General features: G+C 54.2%; 1 protein-coding gene across 1 annotated transcript in view; it reads right to left on the bottom strand.

Annotated features, from left to right (window-relative positions):
• The window catches only part of PEBP4 (phosphatidylethanolamine binding protein 4), a 202,546-nt gene continuing 175,274 nt past the window's right edge, over positions 1 to 27,272 (bottom strand). Inside the window, exons 4-6 of the mRNA XM_047090550.1 lie at positions 13,283 to 13,328; positions 10,906 to 11,019; positions 1 to 155 (exon numbers count right to left, since the gene is read on the bottom strand). Of these exons, the coding sequence (XP_046946506.1) occupies positions 1 to 155; positions 10,906 to 11,019; positions 13,283 to 13,328 (315 nt within the window). The remainder of the gene's footprint in view (positions 156 to 10,905; positions 11,020 to 13,282; positions 13,329 to 27,272) is intronic.

The raw sequence follows: 27,272 nt of genomic DNA on the forward strand, positions 1-27,272 counted from the left end.
TTAACTCTGTTTGGGTTTGTCCGTGGGCTCATTGCTTCCTCCTGCGGGAGGCTGGTAATTTGGGGAGTCCTGGTAATTTTCAGTCATGAATTGGGTGCTCGCTTCGGGTTCACTCAGGTGGAAGCGGTTCAGGAATTTGTCCATTTTCCAATTGCCTGGAAGGACAGACAGACCAGAGGAAGGCCGTGAGAGAGAACCATGGCCTGGGAGCGGCAGGGCCTGACAGGGAGGCCGCTCTGAGGACGTGGAGGCCTCAGCAAGTAAGGACCTTGGCCGTTGGGCTGTGGGGGGCAGAGTGCCCGGGTGCTTCTGGCTCCTAGCTGGATGTTAGCAGAGTGTCTGGGAAGAGACTATTCCCCAGGGAACAATGAGGAGTGAATCTGGACTGGTTTCCTTCCCCAGGGCCCTTTATTTGGCATGACTCTGCCTTCTCACATGCGGAAAGATGCCCCATTGGGTGGGCTACCCACTGTCTCCACCCGCCTCTCTTTTTCTGCGGGCTCTCCTCACCCCAAGACTGAGGCCTTAAAGGCTTCTTGTCTTCACACGTGGTCACCCCAGCTGCTGGGGCTGAGACCGGCCCCAGTGTCTTTCAACCTCCTCCCCAGATCCCTGGCTGTGGCTGAGGTTGGGGGGCAGGGCACATGGCTAGGGCTCTCCCTCCTCCTGAGCACCTGGATCTTGCAGTATGGGTAAGAAGTCCCCGGCTGGTGCCCAGGTACTCCTCAAGGAGAGAGAGCACAGGGTTGTGGGGGGGGAGGGGCCTCTTCTGGGGCAAGTGTGGACAGGCCTAGCAGCAGGGCAAGGAGGGCGCAGCCCGGGGCACTGGGGAGAAGCTGCGGAAAGTGGTCACAAGCATATTCCCACGCTCTGTTTCCCAAACCCTGGGCCTCAGACACCCTCTGTGCATGATTGCCAGCTACAACACAGGATGCCCACTGTAACCTGAATTTGAGAGAAACAACAACTAATTTGTAAGTATGTCCCACATACTCATGGAATTTACTCAAAAATTCATTCCTTGTTTATCTAAAATTCATATTTAACTGGGCATCCTGTATTTTTTTCTTTTTGGTGTGTGAGGGGTAAATCGACCACCCTTCCCTGAGTGGAGGGAGTGCTCAAGGAAGACCTTGCCTGGAGCAGAGCTAGGCAGTGGACAGGTGGAGGAGAGTAATCTTTAATGCGCAGGGGCGAGGGTTGCAGCCTGGACAGAGCTGCCCATTTACCCGCCTGTGGTCCTCTGTCTGGACCCACTACCTTTTTTTTTTTTTTTTTTTAAGTTTATTTATTTATTTTGAGAGAGAGTGCAAGAGCAAGGGAGGGACAGAGAGAGAGAGAGAATCCCGAGCAGGCTGTGCACTGTCAGCACAGAGCCCGACGCGGGGCTCAAACTCATGAACCACGAGATCATGACCTGAGCTAAAGTCAAGAGTTGGACTTAACGACTGAGCCACCCAGGTACCCCCACCCATTACCCTTTTTTAACAAGAAGAAAGCAAGTCCCTTGATGTGCTGTTACTCCACTTATCATTCTTTCCTCCCCACACCACCCCGCAGGGGATGTTTGCATTTCAAAGAGGTTTTCAAGGAAAACCAAAATGTTTTAATCCAAAGAAACAAGACAATAATAAGGATAATGCAAATAATAATAATAGTAATAACACATCCATATAGCGCTTCCTATGTGCCAGAAACTCCATGCATATTCATACACTTACTTAATCCTCATAAGGGGAGACTATTTTTATCCCCGGTGCTCAGATGGGAGGATGGGGCACAAGATGGGGTTCCGGTGAGAATGCTTCTTAGGGGCAGTGATGGAGGGAAGGGCCTCTTCATGCTCCCTTATGTCCGATCTGGTGACTCCATGCTCGGATTCGGGAGAGATGCTGGGCCCTGGGAGAGTGTCTCCTGGGGGTAGGCTGCTGCTGGGTGACAGGTGGGCAACTGAGTGCTGTGGGGTCTTCCACCAGGAGGCGAGGTGGGGAGGCACTGGCCTGGTGGCCTTCACACCCAGAGAGCCTGGGAAAGTGCGTGCAGGTGTGTATGCATGTACATGCATGCATGTCTATGCATGTGCAAGCCAGGAAAAGGGCTCATGGGTGAACTGGTGTGTGGCAGGCATGGGGACAAGGGGGCCTTCCCCACTGAGTAGGGCAGGAAGAAACCTTGGTGGCCAGGAGGGAATTGAAACTCTCATCACGAGATCAGGGCAAGTTGGTGGAAAGAAATCCCCTGCACCCCGAGGGAGACCTCGCTCCCCTGCTGCAGACTTGCCCTTCCCTAATTCAGAGGACTTCTCTTGATTGAGCTTGGAGTGCCCTGGGAGCCTCACAGCTCCTTCCCGGTCACATGTCCGACAACACTGTGGTTCTTAGGCAGCTCCTCAAACCAGGCCCTGTGTCCCTCAGGAGAGTGGGTACAGGCTGCTGGCTGCTAGCCTCCTGCTGCCTCCTCCCCTGGTTTGGCTGTGACTCCTCACGCCCCCGTTTCCTGCCACAAAGGGCAAGAGGAACTGACCCTTTGCAAGTTCTAGAAGGAAGAGGGGTGAGTCAGGCCCTCAGGGGTGTGTGTGTGTGTGGAGAGATGGGGAGCTTGGAGGCTGTGGCTTCGTGGTCACCATTTGGAGGAAAGTCCCATCCTGTATGGCACTGCTCTGATCCTGGAGCTGCAGAGAAGCTGCTGCCATGCAGGAAGAGGGTGGTGATGCTGGCTGTGCTCAGGCCACCCCCCTTGGACCCTGGGGCCACCCAGGATGGGCTCTTCCTGGGTCCAGGGCAGGGGTAGTGAGCGTACTGCAAAGGGCTCTGTGGCAGGAGGGAGAGAGGAGGAGGATGTCTGACGCCTGTTTCCTGAACCACCCAGTGGTTGGAACACAGGCCGGGTCTCCTCAGGGCGGGGCTGCTGCATGTGACGTGCCCATTGTTCCCTGTGCAACCGTAGGGCACACCGTTCTCATTCCGAAAAACTAGAGGCTGATCTCTTACCCACTGGTTGGGGCTGACAGGGAAGATGTTGGCGATGAAGGATGTTAGATGTTACAGATGTTCCACAAATGGGCCAAGGGGAGTGAGTGTTGGGTCAGCTTACCTAAAGCTGTGGGGTGGAGGTGGGGGGAGGTTTCGGAGCCACTACTGTGTGCCTGATCTCCCCTAGACAGTGTCTTCAACACCTGGGAGAGGGGCTCCAAGCTTTCAGTTACTCATCCTCTGCCCCTGAGTCCCAGGGGCAGCAATGGCTGGAATGTGTGGGAATTGCCCTGGGGCAGGTCCTGTAGTCACTCTCTGCCCCCAGCTTCCCCAGTCTGTGGGGGACTGAGAAATATTCTCCTAGGCCAGCCCCTCCCCCTCGGAGGACTTGTGGGCATGCGATGGGCGACTCCTCTGCTGGAATGTGCGAACCCTGGGCTGAGGGGAGACCGACAGCCCAACTGGGAGCCGCAGCCCGGTGTCCACTAGGCATGGGGGGGTATACTGGATGGAGGCCCTGCTCCTGTCCTCAACGGTTTTATAACAGAAGACAATGAACCCTGGACTAGTAACAAGCTAGGCCTTCTCAGGCCTTCTCTTGGCCAGCAGCACAGCTTTGCAGCTCCTGGCGGATGGGGTCCCATCCTTAGCCTCGCCCTCGTCTCTTCAGCGGACCTACTCTTAGGCCTTCCCAATAGCACAGGGCAGTGTTCCCTGTGTGTCCTGCCTGTAGCCCAGGGACATTTCCCACCTGACTTGCCATTTGGTCCTCCTGAGGCCCTCAAGTGTTTCCTGCTCAGCCTGGCAAGTGGGGGCTGGGAAGCCCCCACTGGGAGGGAGGCCTCCACTCCTGTGGCTGGAGAACAAGGGGGCGGGGTCCTGAGACTTGGGCTTGGCCTCCTCTGAGCTGTTCTGTGAGTTGAGCTGCTGGGGCCTCTACTGGCACTGAGTGGCCCTGTCTCCCAAGGCGGGTGAGATGTATCTAACCAAAGTGGCCACCCTCTTCCCTGTCCCCCACCCCTGACTCTCCCCCTAGGGGACAGTGGCCCCGAAGAAAAAACAAAAATTGAACGCCAGCCTAATAACCGCCCCATCGTGTGCCTGCCTCAGGTCTGTAATTTGTCTGGCTCTTCGCAGGGCTGGCTGCAGTGATAGAGGCACTGATGCCTTTCTGCTGAGATTAATGATGTCCTGGTGGTGGTAGGCGGGAGGCCTGGGCCTCTTATTTTTTGTGCCACTAAATGACATCCAGAGACTTCCACTCAGGAGCTGAAAAGCCCTCGTTCCATCACATCCAATTACTCCTGGAGAATATTTGCTGAGTGGCTGATCCTGCTGGCTTGAGAGGCATGGGGCAGAGGGGACCACTTTGACTTTGGCAGGAGTGAGAGGGTGGGGATGCTGGGGGGGGGGGTGTTCCGAGGTGGTGAGCGGTCACCCAGCTCCTTTGGAGCACTCGGGAGGATTGGAGAGTAGAAGTGCAATTCCTAATTACCCGGGGAAATGGATCACCCGGGATGCCCCCCTTGGTCCTGGGGCTGGGGCTGGGGCTGGGGGTGGGGAAGGGAGCAAGAGAGGAGGCTCAAAGCTGTCAGTTTAAGCTTCCGCTACTCCATTCCAGTATTTGCTGGTGGTGGCAGGCTGGAACTCTGGGTGAAATTTGGGGATTATCTGTGGTTTCCTGCTGATCTGTTCAATACCGCTTTGGACGACTGATGTTTGGCTTGACTGGGGCGTGTTTCCTGAAGAGGGCTGCCTGCGGCCTGTGGAGGTTGCAGGCAGTTCCTAGCCAGGGTGCCTGTCTGAGAGTTGCCCAGGATGGCCCCATCTGGGCCGCCGCCAGGCCCCCAGTCCTACCCGCTCTGCCAGGTGGGTGGGGCCCCACTGCCTGACACAAGCCCACACAGTGATTCAGGGGCTGGGCCCGGGGCGGGGGGTGGGGGGGGTGGGTTCTGGGGCCTGGCCAGGTGAACCACTATGGGAGGTCATGGCAGGGGGTAGGGGCTGTTTTGCAGTGGGCTGTGTGTGTTTGTGTGTGTCTGTGTGCGTGTTTGGGGATGGTCTGCAGGCAGGGCACTCTTCCTTCTATGTTTGCCTATATACCATGTACTTCTAGCTCACTGCCACCAGGCCTGTGGATTGTCTCCCAGCCTCAGTTCCTCTACATCAATGCCTCCTACTGTTGACACTTCTCGGAGTTCTGCTGCATTCCTGCCCTTGGCCTGTGTTTTCAAACATTTCCCCACAGTGCCTACTGTTTCAATCACCCATGGTGCCCCTCAGGCCTTTAGAGGCCATAAGCAAGCCTTAAATCCCACTGTGTGGCAAGCCTCAGCCCATTCCTCCTCTCTGACCTCTATGGGTGGGTGGCTCACCCAGGAGCTGCTCAGTTCAGGTGTCTGTGATGCTGGGGAGTGGGTTATGGCTGCCTGGTCCAGAACCCAAGGACCCCTCCCAGAGACGCAGTCTCTCTGCAGGCCTCCAAGGCTGCCTCGGTGAGGTGGCGTCCGAGACTGGTGTGGCCCGTTAGCTCCCCTGGCGCTGTGGCACCATCCTGGGCTCACCGCCTTGGACATGCTTCTGGAACAAGCTTTGGCATGTCATCTTGTGGGGCAGCGAGGGGATTTCCCCCACTCACTCGAGAGAGGAGCTTGAGGCCGTGAGGCCAGCTCGTGACACCTCTGGGCCAGGTGGCTGAGGTGTGGCACCACACAGGCCATAGCTCGGCAGGAGTTTTAGTGTCTACACAGTGCTTGGCTATCGCCTTCTCCAGGGAGGGGGTGTGAGGGGACGCTGCCTTGGGTGGCTGCTGCTGCTGGCCAAGGACACTCGGGACTTCAAGATGGACTTGCTCTTTCTTTGTCCCCACACCAGGGCCCAGGTGGTCTGGGTGAGGAGAGAGAGGGGTGAGGGTGAGGAATGTGGGTGAGTGAGTGATAGGAGCGAAGAGCCTCGCCCCAGGAGTCAGAAGAAAGGTAATTTGCTTTTAACTGTGGACCCTTGGTTGACCAAGCCACTCACTGTTCTGGGCGTCAGTTTCCTTATTCGCCTGGTGGAAGGAATGGCCACTGTCCTGGTTGCCCTACAGGATCCAGCCAGGGAGGAGCAGGGCAGGCTGGTGGAGAGGCTGGGCACAAGTGGTCCTGCCTGCCCACCTGGTTGGGACAAGGAGGATGTGAATACCAAAACTCATTTGTGGACACGGTGCTCACAGAGGCGGCTGTCTTTCCGGGTGTTAAAGGAAGCTGACGATGACTTGAATATGGGGGTGTGAGAACGTGCAGCTGTGTGTGTGTGTGTGTGTACATGGGTGTGTCCCATACACAAACATCCTCACTGACTGAAAGTTCACAGGGGGCTGAGCACAGGGACAGGTGGTAAAAAGGAAACATATGGCAGAGGTGAGCTCTTCCCTCAAGGAATTTATAGTCTCATGGTGGCAGTGAGGCCTGTGCAAGTGAAAAATGATTAATACAAAAGAGATAAAAGCAGGTGACTAAGGAGGCAAAACCAAGTGTTACGGAGCGTGTGGAGACGGACAGCAGCAGGGGAGGGCAGGGTCCTGTCGGCTGAGAGAAGACTGCCCCCGTGGGAAGGCACCATGGGGCCATCAGCAAGACTCGTATTCTGCAGGGGGGCGGGGCCACCAGGCTTGGGGAAGGGGAGAAATGGTGTGCCCTGATCAGCAGCAGGCAAAGGGGGAGCATGGTGGGCACTGATGGGAACTAAGCAGGAGTTAGTGGGCATGTGGCAGCGTGTGGTATAGAAGGGTGCATGGATGAGGTGCGAACCAGCGCTGTCTGCGGGCTCTCTTCAGATATGGCCCCTCAACTCATTCGGTTGGTTCCTCTACAACGTCGAAGCCACCTGCCGAATCCAAGGCTGCTGTGAGGCCGATGCGCAGGCAAACCGTCATGAATCACAGATGAGCCCAGAGGCCAGATTGGGCTTTGGGCATACAAGGTGGAGGGGAGAGGGATTAGAGCTGGGTGAGAGGGGTTGGACAGAGGTACAAGTCCAATGTGTTACAGGCCCAAATTTAGGAAGGGGCGGTGTGGCCTTTGGGACAAATGTCAGTGAAATTGGGCCAGCCATGGTCAGAGGGCATCAGGTCAGGCTCTTTCAGCTTCACTCTTGTTCCCTGTTTGGGATGTGGTCATGCTTGAGCTATCTGACTATCTCCCTTCACTAGCTCTGTGAACTCCCAACTGTCCACAGGGTTACACTGGGTGACACCATGCATCCATGGGAACACAGACCTGGTCCACATGGCTCAATTCTGTGCCCACAGCACTTAGAACACTGCCTCACCCACATTCGGCACCTACTGTCATCCCAACGAATGCAGAGGGCATGTGTGAATCGTGCCCAGCATGGAGGGGAAAATGGTGGGGAGAAGGAGCTGTGTAAAGGCAGGAGGAATGGGAAGGCAGGATTTCATAAACTAGAAGAAAGTTGGCTTGCCCTTCCAGGGCCTGTGCTGTGGTCCTGGCAGGCCAATATCTGATTGAAGGCCTCCATCCAGAAGTGTGTGGAGTTGGATAGGTTCTTCAAGACTTGTCACTTGCTCCCTGCACTTGTCCCGCAGAACTCCAAGGTGGGGGGAACTCGGTAAGCTGGGAGCAAATCTGTTATGGGTCATTCAGTGGTAGACCCAACTAGTCCAACCCCTTATCTTGAGGATATGGAAATTGAGGCCCAGAGATGTGAGGTGGCTTGTCCAAGGTGACACATGGATGTCAAGATCTCCCATTTGTTGATCCTATAGATGTTGTTTTGAGGTCACGGAATAAAGAGAAACCCTGCGGAGGGTTTCAGCCCCTGGCACTGAGCAATGTTCCCTGGCCCTCACGGTCCTACAAATTCAACTAGAATAATGTCGCACATGCTTCTCAACCTAAACTGTCATCCACGCCTAAGTCCTAGGGAGGAAAGGATCCAGTAGGACTGGCTCAAGTCAACTACCCTTCATGGATGCCTCTCTACCTGGCTCTTACAAACCCACTTTCCCTTCCAGTCTCTGGAAGCTGTTCCTGCCTGTGCATCCAGAAAACACAAGTGGTTGGTTACAGCACACATATCCTAGGACTCCCCTGTTCCTCTGAGGACGCCTTCCCATGGAAAGAAAACTAGACCAAAGTGAGCCCCAGGGCCTGTGCTCCTTGGCTCCATATCCTGGTCTCCTGGGGGCTGGTCCAGCCTGGGGCTCCACGAGTCCCCAAGCGCTGTGCAGGTGCTTCAGAGAGCACCTGGCCTTGGACTTCTGACAGTGTGCAAGGGCGGCTTCTACATCTGCCACGCCCCGTGGGTTCATCTGGGCACACATCTCCGCACCTTTGGTGGTCTCCTGTGCCCTTGTTCCTCTCCGGCCTGCCCACCACTCCAGCGTAGTCACCTCTAAAGAGGGGTTGGTGTGTGTTACTTCTCCCATGGGCAAGACCTACCGGCACTTCACGGCACCCACCAAGGTCAGGCCTCTGCTGGGCTTGCTCCTCACAAGGGGTGCTCCTTCTCACTTTTCCAAAATAATCGTTGCATCTGTGGTTCTCCAGCCCAGAGTGCCTTTTCTCTTTCACTCAAGGATTCAAATGGCCTCCTTCTCCCAGGCCCAGCCCATGCCGCACCTCTTCCATGTAGCCTCAGGGCCATATAGGTTTGTAGATCATCTAGATCCAACCCCTCATTTTCTAGATGGGGGAACTGAGGCTCAGAGAGGGTAGTTGAATTGCTCAAAAGTCAAATCACTAGCTGGAGACTGGAAATACAGATTTCCTCACCCTGCAGTAAAATACCTTTGCACTATTCCCGGCTGAAGAGGGTGTGTCTTCTGGAAGAGAAGGGGATCTTAGGAAGGTATGGACTATCCCTAAATCCACTTGATCTCCCTTTGTCCTTACAGCCAGAAACACATAATTAAGTGCTTAATTATAAGCTGCTCTGCATTGTTATTTAAGTGTTTTCAAAGTAGACTGTAAGCCCCCTGAGGGCAGGGAACGTTCCCTGTGCTATGGGATCCTATCCTCTCCTAAGCCCCTAGCACAGTGCTAGACACAGGAAGGTGTCCTATGATGGGACGGGTACCCTGGCCCATCTGGGAGGATGATTTTCCCACCTCCATTTCGGGTGGCAAGCAAAATGGCACAGAAGCCAAGGGACCCTGCCCAGATGCCAGTCCAGTTCCTAAGTTTTCACGTAAAGGGAGGGGGGGTGTGCACAAGAAACTGTGGTTTTGGCAAAGATTCAAAGGGACTGATGGTGGGTGTCAGGCCGCATAGGTTTAGAGCTTCCTTGCCTGCTGCCAGTGTCACAGGAAGAGCACACCAGCCACTGTGTTTTCTGGAGGACGGGCTAGGATGGAACCTGAGGACCCCAGCCACGGTGGACGGCAAGTGTCTTTGCGGTAGGCACCTCCTTTCTCCCTTTGCCCCCTTCCATGCTCCTCCTGGCTTCACCTACTGCTCTCTCCTTCCCCTCCCACCCCGCCCCTCAGAAAGCACTTGATCTTGCCGGAGCCTCCTTCAGGGGACAGTCTGAGCACTATCCTAGCCCAGGGTGGGGGCATTGTGATCTTGATGTCTTAACAGTGGGACTCAGGCATGCCTTACTTTGTGAGACTTGTACTCTTGGGGGACCGTCGTGGGCTCAGGTGCCAGTTCTCACCCCTCAGAAAGCACAGTGCCTGGACTGGTGTAAGGGGGCTCATGATGTCTTTGGTGAGAGTGATCCAGGGAACTGGAGAAATTCATCTTCGCTTGGGCAAGATACATTATTGTTTTCCTTTTCTCTCTGTATCCAAATTTGAAAGCGTGTCTTTGGGAAAGCGGTTTAAAACAGATTTACAGATTGGCAAGATGCTGAGGGCACCTGGGGAGGGTTCACCAGTGGAAAGGTTGCACCAACTCTGCTTTCAGGGCAGCCCGGAGCCTTCTGTGATTGGTGGCTCCTGCTCAGCACACCTGAAGGCCTCCTTCACTCAACCAATACCTTTCGGGGCTCCACTTTCCTCTCCTCTGGGGCCTTTGGGCAACAGGCATGTAACAATACCTTTCCTGGCTTCCCAGTGGGTGGAAGTTGGTCAAGGTCACTGGGTGAGAGCAAATGGCTGATGACATCCACCCGCCCACTCACCTTCCTGCCAGCCTGGGGGATGTGCTGTTTGCACTCCCAAGATGGCATCTGTGCATTCCACATTTTCTTCCCTTCCCCCAAATGGGGGAGGTGATAGAGTGCACAGAGATTACTTTATTTCCCATTTTCCTGGAGAGAAATCTAAAGCTCAGTGAGGGGTCATGGCTCACACAGGGTCAGGTGAGTCGCCTGAGGCATGGCGGTGTCCAGATGTCCATGAGTCTTCCTTCCTGCTCCCCAGCTTTGGTTGGAGGGGGACCAAGGCCACCTTCAGTTAGCCATCCGGAGGCTACGGGGCGTGGATCCTCTCCAGGAGGCCAGAAGGGCTGCTCAGAGAAGCTAGTGGAAGGGTTATGGCTGGGAAGTTTTTGCCCCACCACTGTGGCAATACTGGGCAGACAGAACAATTAATGACCAACGAAGACAGACTGGCAGGGTGGCATTCCAGGGCCCTCTTGCCCAGATCAGACTCAATTAGAGCGTACAATTACTTGCAGGAGTGCTGTGGGGTAGCTGCCTGCACATGCCATTCAAGGCTGAATGGGGGAAATGGTTCTCTACCTGGCTCCGGGCCAGCTAAAGCCACCATCATGATCTGCGGGACTTACTTATGGGGGGAGAACACATCTGATGTGAAAATCTTTAGGACACTCATTCCAGTCTACTTTCAAGAAACACTACCCTTTGACTCCGGCCTCCAAATCTCATGGGTAAGGAGTCAAGGTCCCAGCTTCCCCATTAATGCACAAAGCATCCACTTCCACCCCAGAATTTACACTGGCTTTGACAGATGGGGAGGCCTTACCTCGAGTTTTGTTTTCTTTGGAATGGAGAGAGATGTTCTGTCCTTCCTGAAGATAGACGAAGAACTGGTAGCGGTGGAAGCCACTTTGTGCTGGTGGGGAGGGAGGCTGGTAGGCTAGGGGCAGAAGAAGGACAGAGGATGGGCCCCACACCCCACAGAGCCCAGAGACCCCTGGCTCTTTTCTCTCAAGATAATTCTTTATGCCTTCCATGGTCCCCACTGACCTTCCTGGGGTCCCAGCCGGGGGCTTACCCCACTGCAAACTACTAGGATTTATCTTTCGCAGGATCTCACCTTCAGTAGTTTCCTTTAGGAAACACCTTATTTTGGGTGGTGGTGGTGGGAGGAGGAGGAGGAGGAGGAGGAGAAGGAGGAGGAGGAAGGGGAGGTGTGAGCTGCTTGAAGGTCTTGGGCACTGGTGGGATTCCTGGGCCTTACTTGCCTGGTGGGTGTTGGTGTTATCCCTTTGCTGTTTTAGTCTATCCTGATGGATTTCCTGCCTCAAGAGAAACCCATCTTCCTCTGTGAGAGTGTTTGGCAGCGGATTTTTATTTATTTTTTCAGCATTTCCTTATGAACTCAATTCCCAAAGAAGCCAATTTCTTGGCTGGATCCGGAGGATCTGGAAGTGGTTACGGGGGTGGGTGGGACTCGGTTCAAAGGTTTGATCATGGAAGTGTAGGATCTGGGTGCTCGGGGCACTGGGAGCCCACTCAGGCTCTTCCGGAGGAGAAGGCCCATCTCCCTCCCCTTTGCCCTCGGTGCAGGAGGCAGATCTTTTTCTAAGGTAGGGGGGTAGTGGGGCGGGGACATCTCTCATTCTTTCCCCAAGTCTATGCAGGGGTTTTATGGGCCAGACTTTTGCGGTTGGTTCCAGTGGGGCCTCCTGCCAAACCGTGTGCCTCTGCCTCCTCCCCTTCGCCTCATCTCCCTTTCTAAAGAGCCAAGAATCTTCCTGGGGGTGGGTGGGGATGGAGTGTTTGCAGCGAGGATGCTGGTGGGAGGGAGCTTGGTTCTTTATGGTCACCTCCCTCTCCTGGTCATTAGACAAGAGGGACTCGCCATTTGGAGCTGTTGGAATTGTTCCTCATGGTGCACTTCCGGCCACTGGGGCCTCCAGCATGCTTGCAGCTAGGGGAATTCCTGACTATTCATCTCTCCCTGAGTTTTTGGTTGCAGATCTGATACACGTGTGTGTCGTGTGCGTGTGTGCACACGTGCGTGTGTTCAGAGTGAGCACAGCACAGGGTGTGCCAGGAGCCCTGTGAGTTTGTATGAGTTGGGGTCTGTGCTGGGGCAGGTGCGAGTGCTGGGAGAGTGTGCTTGTTCGCTGAGGCTGTTTTGGAGGGTCTCCGTCAGTGTGTGTGCAGATGTGGGTCATTATTTTTTTTTCACAAACACTGCCAATGCTGAGAAAGGCTGCTGAGCATAGGTGGGTGCCAGCGTGTGTCCTTCACGTGCATGGTGTGTGGAGGGCAGATGCGGCCGGGTCAGCTTTGAGCAAGGCCAGGGGCTGCTGGGTGCCAAGCTCACTGGAGTGTGGGTGTGTGCCACTCTGCCAAAGATTGGTGTCCGTGCGTCTGTGTGCATAAGTCTGTGGTTGGAACTCACTGGTTCAGTGCAACTGGGAATTTATCCTCAGGAGAGATGGCAGACTGAACCCCCCTCACCAGGGCTTTCCTGAAGAATCCCCCCTCCAAGAGTAGAGGCGAGAGATTATGAGGAGGAAGGGAAGGGATACACATGGCGAGCCACTTCTTGGTGCCAGGCCCTGACTAAGTGCTTTCCCTTGTGATATCCCCTTGACCTTCACCACAACTTGGTAAGATGGGTGTTGTCGCCATTTTCTGGATGAGGAGACTGAGGCTCTGAGAGGTAAAGTCAGGTGGACAGTAAACGGTGGAGCTGGGATTTGAAGCCAGGCCTATCTGGCCTGCGTTGCCTCACAGAACTATGAGGCTCATTTATCTTTTTGCTCAGCCCTTTCCGGGGGGTCTACAGAGCCCCATGCAAGGAGATCACGTGGGACTGGGTACAGGGGAACACAGGAAGGCAGGCGGAGGGAAGAGAGGGACCCACCCATCTCTGCCAGTCACTCTCCTGAAGACCCTTGCCTTTCACGCTGGCCCCACCCCTTACCTGTCATGAGACATGGGACAGGTGGGTCTGTGCCTCGGTTTCATTCTCTTTAAAACAGACATACTGGTGGCAGGGGTCTCAAAGCACAGTTGTGACCATGACATTAGAGCATACAAGTAAGCTCCTGGGCCGGCACTTGCACACTGTGAAGTCTCAACATTGAGTTGCTTCATTATGGTTCTGGTGGTCATCACCGTTGCCCTGGCTGGGGCAAGGGGTGTTTGAGGGTCATACTCACCTGACAGCTCCTGGCCCTGAATCTTCCCTTTCTTCATATCAACACCCTGAAATGAGAGACAGACACAGGTGTGAGAGACTCCTGGGGCAGCGGAAGGCCATACCAGCACACTTCAGTCCAAGTAGGTTTTGCTGACTTCTTTCTCTCCCTGAGGGAGTACGATGGAGGAGTAGGAACATGTATGGCTGCTCCTGGGATGCGTTGCCAGAACCGGCTATAGGGTTTGGAATGGCGCCTCAGGGGGTCCAGGGAGAGAGGACAGACACAGGCATCGCTGAGGGTGGCCTGGGGGTGAGGGACGGACCCCCTGAACATGAGAGGACACTTCTGGAAGGGCACTCCCATCATCTGCGCCCCTAGACTGGGCATAGGACACGACTCTCTGCCTGTGGGGTCTGGTCAGATCTAAGGCAGGGGCTGGCAATCCTCACAGCCTTGCTAAGCCAGCCCATCCTCTCAGGTTCTCTTTGGGGCCTTCAGAATATTAGGCCAGTGGCTTCTGAGTAACCAGAAGGGCAGGGAGGGCAGGAGGAGGTTGGACCGCTGATTCTGAGGCAAGTTCTTGATGGGACTCAGCCCACAACCTCTGGGCAGATTCTTTGGCCTCAGTTTCCCTCTTCTTCCTTCCCCTCCCTTTTCCCCTCTGCTCCGCGTCTGTGGGATAATGAGGTGATCCCGGGGGCGGGTGCTAATTATTGTTTGTGCAGGACTGGGAGATGCTCAGATGAAAGGGACTGGAGCAGGGCCCCTGGGTCTGTGCCACAGCTCGGGGCCCCTAGGTGTGGGGTTTTATAGCCTTAATGATGGTGATTAGCATGGCTCTTCACTGGTTCTGCCAACACCTAACTGTGCCCTGGCTGTCTTTCCACCAAGCCCTCCTGAGGCAGCCTCTGCTCCTTCCCCTCACAGAGGTGCTCAGGATGAGGGTTTGGGAGCACGGAGCTAAGAGATCTCTCATTTCTCTGTGGAGACTCTTGGGGTCAGTTGGGTGACCCAGCTCCTCGTGCGGGTTACCTTCTACAAAGTCAGAGCCCCACCCCCGTCTTCTTGAAGCCCCCTGATCTCTTCCCCTTTGGGCTGTAGCTTGTCCACCAACCGTTCTCACGTTGGGCCTCCTTTGCCAGAACATACCCTCCCCCAGACTCGTCCCTGGTTGGGAGAAAGGGCAGAGGACGGCAGAAGAATGGGTCCCTCCACCTTGGGCCCCCTTCCCACTTGGTTTTCCTCACCCTGGGCAGGTGAGATCTCTGTCCTTTGGCACCCTTCCAGCCCCCTCGTGCAGTCTTGTCTGCTCCAGAGCGTCCAGGCAGCCTTCAAATTTAGTCCCTGGGACAGCAGAGCCGTGCGTGGCCAGCTCTGCCTTGGCTGGCTTTCCGCACGGTCCCCGACTCCCCCAGTATCGGGCAGTCTTTCCCAAGGCTGGCAGGGGGCCCAGGTGTGGCCAGGGGTTGAGAAGCCAGGGGACGCCAGGGTAGAGGGAAGGGGTTGGGGAACGGAGGCCCCTCCCCTGATTCCCATCTCTCCCAGGAGAGGACGTGAGGGCCCAAGCCTTAGCACCCACTCTCCCGAAATAGCTCTCTGGCGGCTCTAGGGCGACTGAGAGATGGGGACTAAGCCCAGAGCGGCCCAGCCCAGCCTGCTCTGTGCTCCCAGCCTCCCCCTCACTCCTCTCCAAGTCAGCCCAGCCAGCGGTTTGTTTAAACAAAACAATAGCAACCTAAGCTGGCTGTTTCTTTTCAATTCCCCACAGGCTTGGGTCCCACCCAGAGTGATAAACAGGCCTCTCTCCTCTGTGTGAGTGCAGGGAGGGGTGAGGGTGGGGGCTGGGGCCTGTAAGGTCAGGGAGTTTGTGCAGAGCAGCATGGAAAGTCTGATCTGTGGCCCTGATCAGGGTGGAAAGGCTCTCCTACCCCTCCCTTTCACTCCAGGGAGTCTTTTCTCATCAACTGGGGCCAGCTTGGCACAGACACACGCACACCCGCACACCCGCCGATTCATTGAGTAAAGCCAGCAGTCCTTCCTGCCTGCCTCCCCTGGCAGAGAGCTCAGCTGAGGCTGCTGCTGGGGGAGCACGAGCAGAGGGCACTGATGGCTTCAGAGTTTTCAGGGTCTCTCTGGAGCTTGTTATACAGACAGGCACTGGTCCTTAGAAGGAAGGGCAGGAAGGCTCTAAGGAAGTGCCAGGCTGTAGAGGTGCCCCTGCAGAGCATGTGGTCAGTGTGGCTGGTAAGTACTCAAGTTGGGTTGAGGATGGGCTAGGCTTCCTTTGGGCATAAGTCTTCCCCCATTGGTCTGTCCTGGGGGTGGGCAAAATTTCTACCATATAATCAACACGTGGTAGGAGCCTTAGGAAACCAAATTCAAAGGGTGAGAAAGTTGAGACTCCAAGGAGCTCAAACTGCTTGTCCAGAGCCACAGAGCAGTGAGTGGGAGAATCTCAGAATATTCCAGGAGGAAGGCGCCTTAGACCCTCGGACCTTTGAGACCCACTAGCTCAAGATCTTGTGTCTTTTGACCCACAGTGACATCTTATGCTTTTCCTACAACGTCATGATGACCCTATCACTTCCCCAGGAGGCACTGTTTTAGGAAGACTATTATTAAAATACACAGATATCACGTGGAGGACTGGGGCCACAGCGGAAATGGTTAAATAGTTGCCTGCCCCGCCCTCCAACCCCATATGAAACCATGAGCTCTTCCGAAATGTCTTCATGGATTAGAGTACCACAATTAGCCTGAGATGACCTTAGAAAGCTGGAAATCCCTGGGGATGGATGAGATTCTGGGATATTTCAAGGGTGAGGGGCTGGGGTGGGCAGTGGGAATCTATGGGTCTAAGCACTTCCTAGGGAGACAGGACTGAGCCTGAGGGTGGGCAATGAACCTAGCATTTAAGGAACAGATCCCACACCTGTCAAGTCTGAGCAGACAAGAGCTTTGGAAAGAGAGTCTGCAGTGGGGAAGGGGCTGCTGAGAGCTCCCCGACACCTGGCCTCCTCACCTGGACCCCTCCTGCCTGGCCTTCCCCCTCCCCCAGGTATGCTGCTCCTCTTTAAGATGGGCCCATCCCAGACAAAAACTCCTTTCCCTTACTATAGCTAAGACAGATTGACATTTTCAAAAGGAGCTTGTCTAAATGCTAAGGTTAAAAAAAGGAAATAATTATAGAAATTACAAACAGCATAGAAATTGTTGGGTTTCTGATCCTCAAGAACACCGAAAAGCCCAAGATGGCTTTCTCAGGGTACCAGGACAGGAACACCTGAGGTGTTAGGGCAGTGTGTTTAGGAGGATGCCCAGGGCCCTTCTAAGTGTTAGAGACTAGATGACCTTAGGGAGGCAACTCTTTGCCTTATTAGCATCCTCTGGCAAGGGAAGGAGAGGTGGAGGTGGAAGATTGCTCAGTAGGACCCTTAAATGCCCGGGATATAAGAACAGTCTCCTCTTTTTCTTAGAAGTTGGTCCCCAATATGTGTGCACCTGCATGTGTGAATGTGTGCATGTGTGCATGTGTGTGCATGTAGGGTATGTGCACAACTGCTTGGTGTAGGAAGAGGCACAAATTATTCTAAATGCAGAGAAGAAGCTTGACTCTATGGACGCTCTGGAGGAATTTCTGGGCTTATAGACATTAGTTGGGAGCTGGCATATGAGATGCTTAAGAGAAGGTGAAATGTGACCAAGAGTCAGAGAGTCACAGCATCACCTCTGGCCTCCAGAGCCTGCTTTATCACCTGCACAATGGGGCAGACATGCTGGGGGGTGGGGGGTGTTAATATCCTCTGACAATAGCTCCTAACCAATGGCTGCTAGAAAATGAGGCACAAATACTGCAGTTCCTCACCTCTTGGGGGGAATGATGGAGCAGCATATTTCAACACTGGCTCCAGGTACCCATAGTGGAACTTGTCTGCTCATGAACCTTGACTGAGTGCCTTCCTTTTGCTCTCTTACCCTCCCCCTTGCTGATGCTTCCTTGTGTCCCTTTGAAAAGACACTACTTGCACTAGACTCCTTGTCTCAGGCTCTGCTTTGGGGGAACCCACGCTAAAATAGTAAGTCCAACAGACGTTTGTGGAAGGAGCAGAGAGATGAATGAAGGCTTTGTCTAAGGTGTCATGGGTAGCTGGCCTTGATGCCAAGACTAGAAGCCTCTACTCCTGACTCTGTCCCATATCTTCTGACGGGACCACACTGCTACTGTCTGGACCTGGATCCTTCTGCCCTTCCGGGCCAGGTCCCAGAGGTCCCAGATATATTAAGCCCTTGGAGTACCACAAACAGATGCGCCAACTAGATGAAAGTCACTTCTATCTTTTGTTTCTTGTCCATGGGGACACCAGAAAGTGACATTTCCTGAGAGTCAAGGGTCCAGAGGCACCCCTTCCCCAGCCTGGAGAAGCCTTAGGTAAAGGCTTCTTGAGACTGGTGGCCAGATTCGGGTTGTGAGGTCTGGTGGGTGGGGCCCCCAGCATGGAGGCCAGCCCGGTTTCCTCATTCCCCTTCAATTACCTACAGGCAACTGTCCGCCCACCGGGGCATTTGTGGAGGCCCAGGGACTGGTGCCTGCTGACCCCTGGGGTAGAGGGTCAGCAGCACATTTCCTAGAGTCTGCGGGAGATGATTTAATCGCTTCACCCACTTCTTCCAATCTAGACAGGAGGATTCAATCACTTCTCCTGCCTGGCTGCAAACCTCAGTCAGAGTGGTAACTTTCACTTTTTGATCACAGGGTGGGTGGCGCTGTCAGAAGAGTCCTGAACTTGAAAGGTGAGTTACAGAAAGATGTTGTGGGGATAAGGGAGACTGAAGGGAGAAATGAACGAAACAGTACTTGGGGTGCGGCGGGGGAAGAAAGAAAAAAGGGAAACTGGAAACAGAGTTCCAGGCTCTCTGACACGGGCACCAAATGAGAAAGTTCCTTTGCTGTTTTGCACAGCTGCCTGCAAGCTGCCAAGTGGCAAAAGATCCAGGAAAAGGCACAGGATTGGAAAGTGCTACCCAGCAATCTGTGTATTCTGCAATTAAGAAGGGGTAAGTAAAAGGCACTGACAGCTCCCGGGCTCTGAGGTCTCCAGGGGCTGTGGCTGCCACCTAACACCAGCCTGGAGAGGACCCAGCCGTGAAGACCGAAGACCGGTGCCTGCTTCAGGGGAGAGGCTGTGATCAATTAATCCTGTGGCCTGCTTTTTCGCCCTGAGGCCAGGGAAAGGAGGGCTGGCCGCTGAGGGAGGTGAAATGGAGTCTGTGGGAAGTGGTGGGAAGGAGCCACTCACCTGAGCCCTCTTGGGGGCTGAGTGCTTCTAGACTCCAGGGTGTAGGATGGCCAATTATTTTGTGTACCCAGCTTCCCTCAAGAAGTGTCAACATCAAAGCCCTGATAGTCCTCTTCCTGGCACCTTCATGGGCAGTGGGGCTGAGTGGTGAACAGTCTTTAGATAATGTGCCAGTTGGGTAGCCTGCAGACTTGGTATCCTGGCGCTGACTCGCAACAGACCCCTGGGTTTTGACTCCTAGTTTGGCTTCAGATCTGGAGTCAGTTACCTCCTCGGGTATCCAGATGCCAAAATGGGGAGCGGTGGGGTGTGGCTGAGGGGTTATTATCTGCTTCTTGGAGTAAGTGGTTACCCAGATGAGAGAGAGGAGCCTTTCCCAGGGGTTCAGCGTTCTTCATGACACTGGGTTAAGAGGCAAGATTTCCCAAGGCCAAGGTCAAGGTTGTCTGTGGCTTAAAAAGTACAGGCTGTCCAGGCCCTTTGGTCCAGGCCCTTTGTTCCAGGCTATGTGGAAGTGCATGTGGTTTCCAAATAAGTCACAGTGTCTCGCACCTGTGTGTATGTGATATTATCTAGCATGGAGTTGGCCCTGAGGAATGATGGCTGGGGAGATGGGTAGATAAATGAGTCAATGAATGAGAAGCCCTGTGCTGGAGACAGAAATATGAATGAGACCCATTTTACGGTATTGAGGAACTCGTGGTCTAGTGAGGTAGGTAAACCAACAAAGAAATAACTCTATTATAGGCCTAAATAATTGAAGTCTGTGAGGAGTGCTGGAGGAGCACAGAGAAAGGAAGTTGTAACTGTCTGGGGGTAGTGATTAGGAAAATCCATTGAAAGAAGGCTGTACTCTCTCTGGGCCTTGAAGGACGTGTAGGGGTTTTTTAGTTTTCCAGTGGACAGATAGGGGAGGGGCAGCTTAATTTGAGGGAACTATATTAAGAATGTATAAATATGCAAACAAGACGTGAAAAGGGCAGGTGGGTCTGGAAGAAGCTCAAGATAAGGCTGGAAATGTAAACTGGGATTAGGTTTGAATGGCAGGCAATGCTCCTGAGGATCAAAACCACCAGCAACCTACACTTTGGGTCTACAGCCCCTAGGCAAGACTTCTTCCATATGCTTAGCAATCGTGTACCCAGGAGAGTCATCAGAGTGGGCCAGTGGAGCTGTCTCTGGTCAAGAAAGTGTCTGGATGGGGCCGGGCTTTGGAGCACTACCCACGTGGCAGGTCAGAGCTGCGTGGGGCTGAACTCCACCACTGTGGCCTCATTCAGAACAGGTGAGTCTGGGACTCCAAATGCAAACACCTCTCTTTTACAAATGATAATTTTGTTTCAGATCATTAAAGTACCACATGCTCACTGTAGAAAAGTTTTAAAACACAAAAAAGAAAAAAAAATTCTAGAAAGGAAAAGAATCCCCCAGATCATTCTGTATAGAGATAACTGTTCTGAGAACACCATGGCTCCCTTCCTTGCATTTGGGTCCCAAAGCTTCTTGTCACACGGGTACCAGGTTTGAGCCTCTGGTCCTTTTGGGGCCTGCACTGGCTGGACTCCCCTCTGACCTCTTGTGGAGGAAACTCCTGAACCTCTTTCAGTCTCTGAAGCTCAGAGACTGGTTTAGACCTCAGGAGAAGGCAGATCCGCTCCTCTTTGCCCCTTGCCTACCACAGATCACCGATTCTCTGGATGCAGCTCTGGAGCAGGGTTAGAGAGGGGGAGTGGGAAGGAATACGGAATAAAGATCACGGGTTCTTACTGAACCTGCTCCACTTAGAAACAGAAAAGACATATTAGATAGTTTGAAAGCAATATCATGCGTCGGTAGCTAAATATAATTATTATGCATCGATGTCAGTTTAGACTGAAGATGGCCATTTCTAGATACATGGAACAAAACCCGAGGCTTTCAGAATCAACAACAGGTCTCTGGAATGCCTCCGCTATCTGGAAGCATGTAGAGAATTGGCTATCTTTGTAAGCATATTTCCCTGATTTCTTGAAACTTATAGGTTTAGTTCCCCAACTCCTCTCATCTTAACTATTTTGGTTAGTGATCTTATTAAACACTAGTTCTTATCTTCTTAAACACACACAGAGACTACCTTATGTAATTTTAAACACCACTGTGGTTGTCACAGTGAATAACCAGTTTTGCACCCTGCTATAGCACCAGACTGCAATGCTAAAAAACAAACAAAACGAACGGGCCATTTGGCCTTCCGCCTGCTCAAACCTCCTCAGGAGCCAACAATTTAATATTTATGTGGTCGTGGTCACCACATAAAGGAAGGGGAAACACCTCTTGCCGGGTGCTTACAATGCGCAGGCACTCCGCCAGCCAGCGTCTTTACTCAGGTTAGCTCCCTCTGGTCCCCATCTTCCTGGACATTTCCTGCTAAGGAGCAGTGACCCTCAGGAGACCCACCACTTGGAGGACGGAGGCCGCCTGCTCTGCTGAAGGAGTTGTGCTTCGTGGTCTGATTTTTGGCAGCGGCAGGAACTAGGGGAGTGGTGCCATCCAGTTAAAAGCAGCCCCACCGCATTAGTGACTGAGTCGTTAACACAGCCGTCCGAAAGGGCAACCTGGGCTTCAGTCCAATGTCATTACCAATTAGCTACATGACTGTGAGCAAGACGCTTACTTTCTCAGTGTCTCAGTTTCCGTACCTATGAAGTGGCAATGATAATGATATCTGCCCTGGTCTCCCACAGAGCTGTTGTAAAGATGAAATTAGGAAGTGGAATATTCTCAGGTCTCCCAGTGCTGACCCAGTGTAAGGGTCATTCATGGTCCCCCTTCCCCGGGGCTGCCCACTAGGGGTGGGGTGGGGCGGCAGGGGGTGGGAGGGGACGGGAACCCATCCTGCCAGCTCCCTCTTGCTGTGGCAGTCCTGAGAAGTCTCCTGGCAGGGTTGGTCTCATGAGGCTGATGGCTCTGCCATGGGCTCAGAGGTTGCTCGGCTGTGACCGTGGGCCCGTCCCGCTGGGTCTGCACTCACCCGGGGTGTGCGGAGCGCATGACACATAATGTTTATTAATATGCCTTGATGAGGGGCATTAATATCTCTTAATGACACCATCTGAGCCCGGCTTCCTTCTTTCTTTCACTCCTCTCTCCTTTCTCTTCCCCCCACCCACAGACACACACACACACGCGCGCGCGCACACACACACACACACACACACACGCAGACAGAGAAAACGAAGGACAGGAGGGAGAGCTGTCGGGAAGGAAGGGCTCCAATGGGAGTCCCCTCACGGGGCAGACGGAGGATCCTGGATGAGGGAGGCAGGAGGCTGCTGGGGCTCTGCTGTCAGGTGGAAACTTGGCCAGAAACTGCTGGGCGATGGGAGCAAGGGAAGCAAAACAGTGGCAAGACTTTTCCAAAACTGGTGGGGAGGAAGGGGAGTGGCAGGGGCTGAGACAGGAGCCCAGGAGCTTCAGGAGCTGAGGAGGGGCTGGGTTCCTTCATGGGAGCAGGGAGAGAAGATGAAGTCTGAAGGTCATTCGCAGGCTGGGTCTTGGCAGGGAGGTGGGGGGGGGCAGGGTGAGAGAGAAGGGAAGAACAGTGACTCACACTTGCTCACACACACACTCACGCATACATGTGTTCACACACTCATAGCCCCCTACATGCATGCTCACATATACATGTTCGCACACGACCCTCACACTCACATACTTAGGCACATGTGCTCCCACATACCCTCACACACTCATATAGATACATGTTCACAGCCACACACACGCTCGCATATAAACACAACGTGCTCACACACACACATTCACACACATACGGCTGTCATCATGCTTCCTTATGCACATGCACCCACACAAATGCACCCACACTCACACATGTCCACACAGTCACATACACATGCTCACACACACACACATGCATACTCATACACATACACTCACATGCTCACACATGCACGTTGCTGTGCAGCTCTCTGCACTTGTTCACTTATGCACATACACTCTCACACACACGCTGACATAAACACATGTTCACAGTCATGCACACACGTGCATGCTTACATGCACACTCACGCATCTCACATATACACACTCACAAATACGATATGCTCATAAAATATGTGCTCATACATACATGTACTCATACACTGACATATATACTCACATATTCACACACACAGCACACTCACAAATGCATATTCACAGTCCTACAGATGCACAGTCATGTACATGTACACATACAATATACATGTACATAGTCACACACACATACTCACAAAGTACACACACACACACACACACACACACACTCCCTCTCCTAGGCCGCCTGGCACTGGTGGGCATGTCAGGATGTCAGGGGCTGAGTATGATGGGAAGACCAGGGTGATGGGGTGTTTGGAAGGGGCCGGTGGTGAGGCTAAAGCCTGGACTGCAGGATTCGGACAAGCGGGTGTGGGAATCTCCAGGCCCCTGGCAGGAGACCAGGACAAAGAGATGGCTGATTAGGACTGTTGTTTGTGAGTAAGAACAGAGCTGTTGTGCTGCCCTGTGAGGGCCGATGGGGTGGGGAGGTAGGAAGGAAGGGGAGCCCTAGCAGGAGAGGTGGTCAGCAGAGCGGGGAGCACCAACCCTGCCCCTCCCAGCACTCCAGCATCGAGCTGCAGGGTGGTCCACTGGCCTCTCCGTGCCGTATAGAGGCAGAACAGTTGGGAAATGGGGGTAGTTAATCCCCCAAATAAACAGGGCTTGGGAAACTGCACCCTCCGGAGGGAGCAAGCTACATCCTCAGGCCTGGCGCCTATCTATGGTGGCTGCACTCCAGGAGGGAGGACAGGAGACATTGGCGAGGGCCAATAACCTGAGACGAGGACCCCAGGTCAGACCTTTGCTTCCCAGGGGCAGCTGGACCAGAGGGGGCCCAGCAGTCCCCTAGTGCCCACCTGGCCTGGAGAGGGTACCCCAGGGCTTATGGATGATTGGGGGCACTGGTGTTTGGACCACTCCGGGGTGGCTGCGAGAGCTTGATGGGGGCTCCCCTGGGTTCTATGGGGTGGGGACCACCTTCACAATTGCCGGGAGGCTTCTCAGAGCACCTGGTTCAGCTTCTCCACTGGCTCCTCATTCCACTAGTCCTTCTATCTCCTCTCTTTTTGCCTGAGAGGTTTCTCACCACTCCCAACCCTATCTCAGGAAACTGCCAGCTGCCTCTGGGCCATTCTGCCCTCTCCACGTGCCGCCTAAGAGAAGCTGGTAGTCCTAGAGAAGCAGGCAATGGGGCTGGGGGGCTGCGGGCATGGAGTGTAGAGGGGGGCGCCCAGCAGTCACGGGCCCTCTGTGGCCTCCTGGGGGAAGGCAGGTAGCAGTGGTGGGAGTCAGGCTCCTGGGCTCTGTTCTCTGCTTTCTCTTCCTCCTCTGCCCTACTTTAGGCTTCCAAACTCAGTTCTAGTGGGAAGATAAAGCATAATCCATAATTTTGGGCCTCCTCTCTCCTTCCTTGCCAGAGGGCCCAGGACTGGTAAGACCTTATGAAAAAGAAGAAAGAAGAAAGGAGTGAGGAGGGAAGGACGGAAGGAAGAAAGGAAGGAAAGAAAGAAAGAAGGGAGGGAGGGAGGGACGGACAGACTTTCTGGAAAAAAAAGCTTGGGGATCAGGATGCTGAGCAAGAAAAGATGCTGGCAAGACCTGGTGGTTCTGTGAAACCCTGTACTCATTGGAAAGTGTGACAATAAATAGAAATGCTAAGTCTCATTCAAATCACATCTTGCTCTTTCCACAGGGGCTGACAGTGAACTTGGCCTTGCTGCCCTAGCCCTTCACTACTCAGAACAGCAGCAGCATCACCCGGGAATTTGTCAGAAATGCAGAATCTCGGGCGCCACCCTGGACACACGTGAATCAGAATCTTCCTTTTAACAAGAACCTGCAGTGATTCATACGTACATTAAAGTCTGAGAAGCGCTGCCTCAGAGTCCTGCTCTCAGACCTTTCTGCCCACTTTCCCTGGGGTCTCTGGACTGGTGGCAGCAATGGTGGGAACGAGCCCAGCTCTTGTCCCTGACAGGTCTCCTTCAGGCTTCGGAACCTTTGGAATCACCCTTCCCCGGCAGCACGGACTGGTCCTGAAGTGGCCCCAGCTCTCAAGTCTGACTATTTGGACTGGTCAGACTCCTGGGCAGTCAGAGCAGATGGGTGGACTGGAGGCGTTGGGGCTTGGCCAGGACTGAGAAGACACCAGGCACATCCTCTTTCCAGCACCCCCACCTGGAGTTGCAGAAACAGCCCCAGATCAGTGACTCTCAGTGTCACTTGCTGTTCTGGACATTTGAGTTTCTGGCGTTGGGCAGGGCAGTCCCTCCTGCTGGTGGAGGACCTGCGTGGGGGACCTGGGTGCAGTTTGATGGGCACTAGCAGGGGATGTTTGACACGCCCATGGTAGCTCCTTTCTCCCTGATCATGCTCCTCGCTCCTGACCCTCTTTGGGGAACGTTTATTCCCCAGGTGTTCAGGGACCTCCCGGGAAGGAAGAGGCAAGAGAGCATTGTTCTTCCTTGTAGCCTGTAGACCAGAGGGGGGTTGCATGAGGCTCCCCAGGTGTGTGGGTCAGGGTCTGCTTTAGGGCCCTGGTCCTAGTAGGAGGCCTGCCACTAAGTGACTTCCTCAGGTTTCTCCCCTCTGAGATGCCCAAGTAAAGCCGTCATCCCTGGCAAGCTGCCAGTCTGCCCTCTCATTCGTTGGCCATGCCAGGGCCTGTGTGGTGGGCCTTTGCACCCCTGCCTGTCTGTGTCAGGCCAGGCTCCTTTTTCTGGGCCAAGGGAAATGTGAATGTGACCCGCTGGAGGCCTGCCAGGACTGGGGCTTGCTCTCTCATTCTGTTGTGTCACCTTTTACAGTGCCCGGCAGGCAAATGCCGATCTGGGGAGCTTGGCAATTACGATGCAAAAACAACCGAGACTGAACTCTGTAAACACCCTGGCCTCACAGTTGCTCTGCCTCTGGAATGCTTGGGGACTGACATAACCCTGGGGAAGAGAAAGGAGATCTACAGCCCTCTCTGGCAAGGCCAGCGGAGCCCGGGTCACTAGGCTGTCCCTTTAGGGGTGGTCATCTATTGGGGGGCCTCTCAGCTGAGCCCCGTGGGCTGATGGGAAGGCAGGTGGAGAGCTAGGCTTGGGGCAGTTGCCCTGCTTGGCTTCCTGCCCTATGGGGATTGTCATCAGTCTCCAAGTGTGTTGAAATGAGTCTTTGCACAAGCTTGAGGAGGGCCCAGCAGTTCCAGGTGACAGTGCCCAGGGCCATGAGGAGATGGGAGGAAAGGGGATGGGGTGACAACAGGGAAGAATCCCAAAGAGGGTCAAGGGGCCTCCACAGCTGCTGACTCCCCAAGCTTCTGGATCTGGGGCTCAGCCTGCCTATCCCTGAACCATGTGGCTGGACCTCAGAGGCCTTCCACCCCAGGAGTCTGCGATTCTAGGATGCCAGGCTGATCCCAAGGCTAGGCCACAGGGAGCCGAGACAAACTTCTCCCCAGAACTTTTTATTGTGAGCAGTCAATTACCCTGGCATCTAAGGCTGCAGTGCACAAGCAAGGGGTCTTTAATGAACGCAAATGACAGCTGATTAATCTGTCTCCTCTCTGTGGGGTCTGGCCACGCTCCATTCGGCCTCCATGGCCTGCACCAGCAGGGTGGGCTCCAGCCTATTACCACTGCGCTTGCAGCCCTAATGGGGAAGAGGGGCAAGCCTCCCAGCCTGCAGTCCTGTCATGCATGAAGGGCTGACCCCTGCAGGAGTGGGTTTGGCCCCGCCAGACTCTCTCTCTGGGTGCTCCCCTACAGGAAGGGGGCAGCCTGCAAGGAAAGATGCAAGCAGGTGCTCAGTGGGATTCGTGCAAAGGGGTTACATTTGGGAGGTAAGTGGGGGCACTGTCTAGACAACGGCAGATGGTTTGTTTATGTTACTTGCCGACTGTGGCCTCAAGAAAGCAGCAGGTTCCTCAGATCCTTCGCACTGTGGGAAAAGGCAGAGGGGGAAGGATGGGGGCCACAGAGAATCCCTCTTTCTCTGCCAGGTCACCTGCCCTGGCTCCTGGCTGATATCAGTGAAGTCCACATTTACTGTTGTGCTAGGTGCCAAGTGCGGTGCAGGTGTGCGGGTGGTTTACAGTCTGACAGTAACACAATGAAGGGGTAGTTACAGATGTGATGCATGCTAGCAAGAGGATTTACAGAGGGCAGGGAGGGCTTCCTGGAAGAAGCAGAAAGACTCCCCACCTGATAGTGGTGCTTGGCGGGGGGAGGGGAGGGAGAACTGTGCACTGAGATGGAGAGGCCCCTATTTCCAGACTCTAGCTACTGGGCGTGGGCTCTTTCAGGGCCCGTATCACCTCCTTGAGTTGAGGGAGGAGTAGGAGAGGGAGTGAGTTAGGACTGGAATGGAGGCTACTGACCTTTTCCTGGGCAGAACCCCTGGCTGAGAAGCAGAAGCAGAGGTCCCTTCTAGGGGAGAAACCCCTCGGTTTCTACTGCAATAAAGAAGGGGCCCCGAGCTCTCTCCTGCCACAGCCTCTAATGATGGGGTTGGGGTGTAATGAACATCTGTGTACTCATAAAACAGCCTAATGACCGCCCTCATTTCATGGACCCCTTTCATCTTCACCCGTTCCCAAACCAGAAGGGACCATCCTGAGGGCTGAGACCCAGAGCCTGGTGGCAGCCACAGAC

This window comes from Lynx rufus, unplaced genomic scaffold (genome assembly GCF_022079265.1).
Source record: "Lynx rufus isolate CCGP_SWC_20201006 ecotype Redwood Valley unplaced genomic scaffold, mLynRuf1.p SCAF_3, whole genome shotgun sequence".
Taxonomy (NCBI): Eukaryota; Metazoa; Chordata; class Mammalia; order Carnivora; family Felidae; genus Lynx; species Lynx rufus.